The sequence below is a fragment of the Semicossyphus pulcher genome, unplaced genomic scaffold (genome assembly GCF_022749685.1).
Source record: "Semicossyphus pulcher isolate SPU_LCO1_2020_fin unplaced genomic scaffold, fSemPul1.0.p SCAF_8, whole genome shotgun sequence".
Classification (NCBI taxonomy): domain Eukaryota; kingdom Metazoa; phylum Chordata; class Actinopteri; order Labriformes; family Labridae; genus Semicossyphus; species Semicossyphus pulcher.
The window spans coordinates 13178982-13186896 of NW_027211759.1; the positions used below are offsets into that span (position 1 = coordinate 13178982).

General features: G+C 40.7%; 2 protein-coding genes across 3 annotated transcripts; both read right to left on the reverse strand.

Annotated features, from left to right (window-relative positions):
- Window positions 1-17: 17 nt before the first annotated feature.
- lctlb (lactase-like b) lies at window positions 18-3684 on the reverse strand. Of its 2 annotated transcripts, XM_069685757.1 has the most exons (13): window positions 3597-3684; window positions 3342-3502; window positions 3161-3248; window positions 2955-3064; window positions 2734-2862; window positions 2551-2646; window positions 2406-2460; window positions 2137-2298; window positions 1789-2066; window positions 1572-1698; window positions 1280-1479; window positions 1106-1169; window positions 18-133 (listed from the first exon to the last, which is right to left on the reverse strand). In XM_069685757.1, exons 1-13 carry the CDS (start codon window positions 3682-3684, stop codon window positions 18-20), a joined length of 1674 nt encoding a protein of 557 aa, XP_069541858.1. The 2 variants fall into 2 exon arrangements, with proteins under 2 accessions (XP_069541858.1, XP_069541859.1); XM_069685758.1 differs by lacking the exons at window positions 1106-1169; window positions 1280-1479; window positions 2551-2646; ... (2 more) ...; window positions 3342-3502; window positions 3597-3684 and having other exon boundaries at window positions 2734-2823.
- A 1366-nt stretch (window positions 3685-5050) lies between these two features.
- snapc5 (small nuclear RNA activating complex, polypeptide 5) lies at window positions 5051-7574 on the reverse strand. Its single transcript, XM_069685759.1, has 4 exons — window positions 7403-7574; window positions 6836-6963; window positions 6663-6743; window positions 5051-5665 (listed from the first exon to the last, which is right to left on the reverse strand). Exons 2-4 carry the CDS (start codon window positions 6923-6925, stop codon window positions 5474-5476), a joined length of 363 nt encoding a protein of 120 aa, XP_069541860.1. The 5' UTR covers window positions 6926-6963; window positions 7403-7574; the 3' UTR covers window positions 5051-5473.
- Between the last annotated feature and the right edge of the window lie 341 nt (window positions 7575-7915).

Genomic DNA, 7915 nt, shown 5'->3' on the forward strand with positions numbered 1-7915 from the left:
ACTGCGAGAGCTTCTTTCTAGTTCCGCCTCCGCAGCAGGAACATGAGGAAGATAGCACTGAGCAGAATGGAGAGCGTGCACACGGTGGGAACAACGATCTCAGTTACCATCTCCATGTGGCTGGTCAAAGGGTCTGCGAAGCACACACAAACACACGTCAACAACTCTCCGGCACTATTATGTAGTTCACACACTGCTCGGGAAGCGAGTAATGATGCTTAAGCACAGCACTCAAAGGGTTAATATTGTTTCCCTAAATCAAATCATCCTTTATCTTGTTTATAGTGAGCGTGAGTGATTCCTTACCATGTATAAGTCTTAGAATATTGGCAGCAGTACTCCGCTGTTCCTCTAACAAAAAGAAGAAAGTACTCAGTGTTGATTAACGGCATTTTAACCCTTTGAGGACTGCATGCAGCTACTGAGGAGTATTTCAGAAAGCAGCATTTGCACGGTGGTCGGATCACTTTCAAATCTGCTGTTACATTATGTGGGTCATTTTCTGATCCTGCTTTGTGAAATACCCAGTGGGCACAAGACACAGGTGAGCGTCATGCTCACTGAGTCCATGTCAAAGCTGCTGTGAAATCAAAAGGGCTGCTCTTAGTTGCAAATTGGATTGAAGCACACAAGAAAAACTTCTGAACACACGGCACAAGATGTACAAGCTTGTTTCACAGGCAGGTCTTGGTGTTAAACTGCAGAAGCTTAAATCTGTTAGTCTGCAAAACCACAAAGCAACAACAACAACAAAATGACTTTAAAAGAAGACATATACCCTCAAGTTCTACACTTCATCATGCACTGGCCAAACCTTTGCCATTTCTGCATGTTCCATGGACTTTCTTCTAGCTGGAGGGGCAAACAAAGAAGATATCTCTCTGTTAGAGATGTTTATTATGTTTTACATCAGTCTTATTTCACTAATAATTCATGTGTTTTCTGCGGTGCTGAAAGTACAGCAACACATTAAAGTCAAATTATCATTTTGATGTTTTTATTTGAAAAAACTATCGGCACATTAGAATCTTTATTTGTTACCCCAGCTAGTTTTTCACATCTGATCACTGATACACATGTTCAGGGATGTTATAGACAAACTGACCTGCAGCGAGGAGCTGGTTGCTGGAAGAGCAGGTCTCGACAGCCTTCCTCCTCCAGTTCTCAACCTGTGCGGCAATCGCATATCATTAATGAAATTATTTACATTTTAATGTAAGAAGAATATCTGGAAAGGATCAGAAGCAGGGCTTTGTAGTGACCACAATGTGTCTCATACCTCTCTCTGATTGGGAAATCCATTGGAGCTGATGATGCGTTTGTAAAACTGAACAGAAGCTTTGGGATAGCGAGGCTTGTTTTTGTTCCTGAAGTCCACGTAGTACAAGCCAAACCTCTCGGAGTAGCCTTCATCCCACTCAAACTTATCCAGCAGGGACCAGGCAGTGTAGCCCTTCACATTGACTCCGTCTTTGATAGCTGAGGGGACACCACAGGGAACAGAGGGTGAGTTGATTCAATTTGTTCCTAACTTCAAAACAAAGGAGGTGGAGAGCTGCTAAAACTTGTACCTTTCAGCATCTCATTGATGTAGTCTTTATAATACTGTATCCTCCAGTCGTCACACAGCTCTGTGCACAACATCTTCTCAGAGACGCCATTCTCCGTCACATAAACCATTGGGTTCCCATACTGAGTCTAGAAAGGAACAAATCAATATCAAGTGTTATAAGTCGTCTCGATGTATTTAAACCGTGTGCTCAGATCATTTCAGGTCTCTTTATTCACCTTGACAAAATTGAGCAGACGTCTGAATCCCCAGGGCACAGAGTAGAGCCACTCAGACCCGGGGTCAGGCCACCGGGGGTCAACCAGCTCAGCCAGGTCGCGGTCGGTGAAGTAGCTGCTGGTGCTGCGACCTGACGGGTAGTTCTTTTGGGTGATGTAGCGGGTGGTGAAGTGGCCGATGCCAAGGAAGTCACAGGTGCCTTTGATGTAACTTTTTTCTTGGGGGGAAAATGTGGGCAGGCGAGACGTGCCGAGACCCTGTTGGACACTTTTCCTTCCTGCACAAGAAGCAGTCATTAGAAAACTCCCCTCTGAGCTTAAAAACCCCAGGATTTACCGTTTACCTACCAATGAAGTCTTTCATCACTTGAGGGTAGTCTCCATGAAAGACAGGTGTGGCAAACCAGCCCAGGTAGAACTGAACATATCGCTCAGCCGCTTCTATGTCCTTCTGGTTGCTGAGATCCACCGGCTCTCCCCAGTCTCCAGACAGAGAGATGCCAACCAGACCTGCAGATGTGAACAGCAGCTCTCAACACTAAGACAGACAGTAATGTTGAGAGGCCAGTACTGAATTCAGTCTATATGTTAGTATGTTAGAGTTTGGCCTTGTTTACCTTTTTGTTTTGCCCTCCATTGTGAGTCATAAGTGTGCCAAACTCTAGCATGTGCCTGTGGAAAAGTTTAAATGACGCATGTTTAATTTAAAGTGACACATTATTCGCTAAGTTTGTCTGATTGCTGAATATATATTCAGACTACCTTAATTATGTGATGGGCAGCTTTGTACGCCCCGGTTCCTCTCAGCCTCAGTCCAGGAGCATGCTCACCTGTCTCATAGCCTTCAACTGCTACAGACTGGAGCAGACAGCAGGTGTAATAGTGAAATAATTAATTTTAATTAATTTGAATGTAAAACCTTCAACTCCTTTATGTTGAACCTACCCATGGGTTGTTGAAAGTGATCCAGTACTTGACTCTGTTGCCGAATCTTTCAAAGCACAGGTTGGCGAATTCATTGAAATGATTGACCATGCTTATATTCTGCCATCCACCATATTTCTCTTGTAAGACCTAGAAAAACAATAAGTGCAATAGCTCCATAAAGAATAGTGCTGTAATGTGAGGAGGATAAAGTTAGAGATAATCGACATGTTGATGCCAACCTGTGGAAGATCCCAGTGATAGAGAGTAACAATGGGAGTGATCTTGTTCTCCAGGAGGTGGTCAATCAGTTCGTCGTAGTACTGTATTCCCTTTTCATTTATATGGTCAGCTGCAAGTGGTATAAAGGTTAGTATAAGTCATCAGCTGAGACAGTTAAATGAAATCCTAAATGTGTGTTCAGTTCATATTAACAGCAGTTACTCACACTTTATGCCCGTGGGGATGAGTCGAGGCCAGGATATGGAGAAGCGATAGTGGTTAAGCTTCAGCTCCTTTATCAAAGAAACATCATCCTGACGAACACAATGAAGTGGAATGTTTAGGCTTTATTTGGTCCGTCTTTGTTCCTTCCATGTCTCAAAGGAACTCCACACCTGACCACCCACCTTCATTTTGTGGTAGCCCTCACAAGAAGAGTCCCCGGTTTCATTTTGTTGGATTTTGCCTTTCTTATGACTGAACACGTCCCAGATGCTCAGTCCTTTTCCATCTTTGTCCCAGGCTCCTTCTGTTTGATAGGCTGAACTGCCGGCACCCCACGAAAATCCTAAGAAATACAACATTGGATTTAGATGACGACATCCTGGAGCAATCATTTAACAAATTACTCAACAATGAGGAAAACAGGAAGTCATGTTTACCAGCTGGAAAAGTGCCATAATAGAAGGAGCCGTGGTCGTTCTTTGTCCAGTCGAAGTCCTCAGCCGAAGACAGACACAGCACCAACATAAACACATGACACACACTGAATGCACAGCGGGGCAGCATGGTACTCCTGAGCCTGCAGCACAGTCACCGTCCGGTTCTGCTCCAGTCCCTCACTGATGTCTGCACACAGATGGAGACCCACAACACATACAGCATGATAAATCCACCACACAAACACACCTCTTTTTTTTAGAGTAGATTAAAAACAGAAAAAAATATAATCACAATAAACTGTCATCGAACAGTCTGAAAGCGTCCAATGTGATGGCCTATGGGGGGTCCCGTGTGTCCCTATTGCAGAGCCAAATACCCCCTTTTCAAACTCAATGGTGTGTGAGCTCATCTAGCTGAGGCAGGCAGATCCCATACAAACTGTGGTTTCACTTATGTAAGCAAAGTTAATGTCAGAGAGGTTGATACATGTACAGGGCACAATCACATGATAGTGGATGAACCTTTTCACACCTATGAACTAAATGGAGCCTTTGATTAACCTCCATATCTGCCATTTATCAGGAAATACAGGCTATTTATGTTGACTCTACTCTCAGAAAATAACCACAATTTTCATGTGAATAATTTTAATCCAGGTGTTCAAGAGAAGGTCATCACGTTTCAGTGCTACAGACTATCAAGCCTGCAATCAGTGTGTTACATCGGATGTTTCCTGTAATGCAGTGTAATAACTTTGGGAATTTTAAATCAGTGAAAGCTAAGACATAACCTTAAAAATGTGATGTTCCTGCAAAAAGGAAGTACTAATTATAATCCACATCCCTGATCATGTTTACCTTTGTTTTTCCAGTTATATAACTTCAGCTAAATCTCTAAGCCACGAGTGCAAAATGAATAACAACTACACTGGCAGTCAAAATCACTTTAATTAACCACCAATAAGAATATAAATAAGACTTTCACTTACCTGTGTATGTTATGAAGCATTCATTTGCAGCAGGTGTGTGTGCTGAGTTCAAGTCCCCAGGTGAATGGGAGCTCTCCTGGAACAGCCGACCATGTAGAAAGCTGTATATATCTATTGGGGCACTCTCTATTGTACGTTGCCTGTTGTAGCACCACCCTTCTCCAGAGCTGTCCCTGCTGTCGGTGTGAAAGCTGGCCTTATTGTGAGGCTCACTGTATTGTTTTAGCTGTTTAGAAAATGCTGAATGGTTTGCTGGCGGAAAGTGTTTGCACTGCATTACACATTTGCGTGGGTCAGGAAGGGACAATTTTACATAGGTATATTACCTTATCTCAGTATCTGAGGAGGAAACTGTAAAAAACATTTATCCTCTAAACATTCATTAAAGCTAAAAGAAAAATTATTTATGTTGGGAAGCAAGTCGATATCAAACTAGAAGGGTACATTGTAAAAACCAGTCAGGTGAACCTTATGCAAAACATTTAATTTTGTGCTTACGGTTTTCATTTCTTACACAATGCATACACACTTTCTTCTTATATGGCCCAGCCATACATGTTAATGCAAATCCTCACAATGCACAATATGTCTAGTTAGCTATAAGCACCTAATAACACTGTGTTACGGCAATTTGGTGAGACATCTCTCACAAATTTGACACGAGTTCTAACACAATTTAAAATCCTGACAACATGCCTTAAATCAGGCAAAGGAGAGGATACTGTTAGCACCACACATCATAACACAGCAACTGTTACTCACTCCGTCCAAATAAATTAAACTTCCTAAGTGAAAGTACAAAACAAGTGAACAAATAAACAGACGTATGTTTACATGGGGTACTTCTTCAGAGGTGCAAACATTTAAGCCCCATGAACATTGAGAATCTCAGTAATCCTCATCTTCATCGTCTTCAGGCACAAACTCAAGCTCATTGTCGTTTTCTTCATCGTCCTCTTCGTCTTCGTCCTCATCATCTTCCTCCTCCTCTTCCTCCTCCTCCATGTCGTAATCTACAGCGGCGTTCAGCAGCAGTTTGGTTCGATTGATCTCGCTCTCATCGTCAAGGTTAATATGAACCTGAAACAATGAAAACAAAATAATAAAGAAGTGTAGCTGTTAATTATTTTAAATAACATCCAAGTATTAAGTTTTAAATAATACAGTAATGTCGGAGAAACAGTGTGACGCCATCTAAAATGATACATTTTGTTTACCAATGCAGTTGTACATCTCGCCATTGTTTAGAATGACTTTTTGAAACAAAAAAATCTTTTGTTGTTTTGACTTTACAATATAATTTTTCATTGACACATCTGATTGTGCTTTTAAATTTATTAGCAGCAAGTAGAATGATCAAGTCTCTTTGAAGTGAAAAAGAGGCAAAAATATTTTGAGTTTCTGATTTAGATATAAACAAATAAATACTGCAGATGGTCAGACAATACAAACCAAATCACTCTCAATGAGAGCAAAATATGTCCAGTGCAGTAAATGAATTCTGTACTAGTCTAGTATTTATTAAAGAAATCTGTGATTCACTAAAGCACACAAGCTTTTTCACAAGGCTATCGTGTCTGAGTAAAAGTAAATAATGAAAGCAAACAGCCCTCATTGCCTTTATAGGCGCTATAAATATGTGTTGATATATTATTTATTATTTAAATCATGGGATATAAAACGACCCAAAAAACTCATAAACATGGTTACTTGGAAATGCATATCTTGCTTAAACTGTATGCAAACTGGGGTTTTACAGTAATCAAATTACTGAAACACACACCTCATATTTCCCTGTGGGTTCAATAAAGTACATTTGAGTCTAAAAAATATAACCTCATTCCCTACTGAACATTATTAGTCAGAAGAACCTGTTTTGAGGAAGATGCAAATGTAATCATTGAGGTTATGCCAAACCTGTAATCTGTAGCACCCCTGGCGTGACAGTACAAACTACGAAGTAGTAGTGAAAACAAATGATTATGAATGTCAACAAGCCAGTTTAAATCATTTAACATGCACAGGGGGGAAAAAAATACTATTACAAATATCTTTTTTCTCTGGTTCAGTGATTTACCTCAGTTTCTGGGAATGAGTGTGGAGAGGCTCCTTCTTCTGTTTGAGCACTGATGATAGATTTCAAAGCTCCTTCTTCAAACTGAAACACAGAGTGAGCACATAATACATAAACTACAAGTACCACAAACAAAGATATGAACCTAAATGCACTCATACCCCCTCTCTCCTTACCTTCAACCTGTTCAGTTGGTCTTGTAGCATGACTTTGATTTTGAGGAGAGTCTCCTCTTCCTTCTTCAACTCCTGCAGACGGCTGTGCATCTTTACTGGCGCTGCTGCAGTCAGACCATTCCTCAATACTAACACAAGAGACAATAGTCAGGGATACAATGAATCCCCACAGATCATGTTGACATCAAAGAGAACGGGAATGTGTTGACCTGTTAAATTATTTCTTAAAGTATCGTTACAAAGTCGTGAGGCTAGTCCAAACTGTTTGGAATTTGACAGAGAAATCGTACTCCCTTCATTTAGATTTAACAACAAGACAACATTATCAGCTAACGTTACCACTTACTTTAGTCAACTACAAGGAACTATTGAATGGCGCAGTATAGTGGTGCATTAATAACATCTAGTTACGAAAGACTGCGAGCTAAATGGCTAATGGTTATGTTAGTGTTTGCTAACGTACAGAAAAACAATTTGGCCAAATAGCGGTAATGTTACCCCAAAATAACAGTTAGCTGCCAAACCTGCATCCTAAACCTTAAATCCAGTTTGATTAAAAAAAATTACCTCTGGATTATATTCTGCCAGAGTTTCTGGCTACAGCTCCATGTCAGCGTCGAAATCGGAGATACAAAAGAAAACGTGCTTTTGACACCGCTGCTTTAATTTCAAATACTGATATGTTAGCTGTTGTGCTACAACTCATGCTACATCTACAAGCTGTAGTTTGTGTCCTGTTGTTATGCGGTCATTTCCGGGATTATTGTAGCCTTTAATGTTGTAGGAAATTTCCAAATGTAGTCTCGAGAACGAAAAATTTGTCACATGGGAGTGTCAGAGCAGAGGTCTAGAAGCAAAAGTTATCTACTTAAATCCATAGTTTTGTGAAAATCATTCATTACAAACGTCTGACAGTGAATGTTAATTGCTCTCCGAAAATATGTAAAAACTTCCAACTGCCAGATAAAACAACAGTACGGGAAGCACCTAAACGCAGCATTGAAAGCAGGGGAACGTTGAATTTGGCGACACTTTGTGGCCAATGACGCTAATGACTCCCTGCTATTTAGGTGAGGGTGA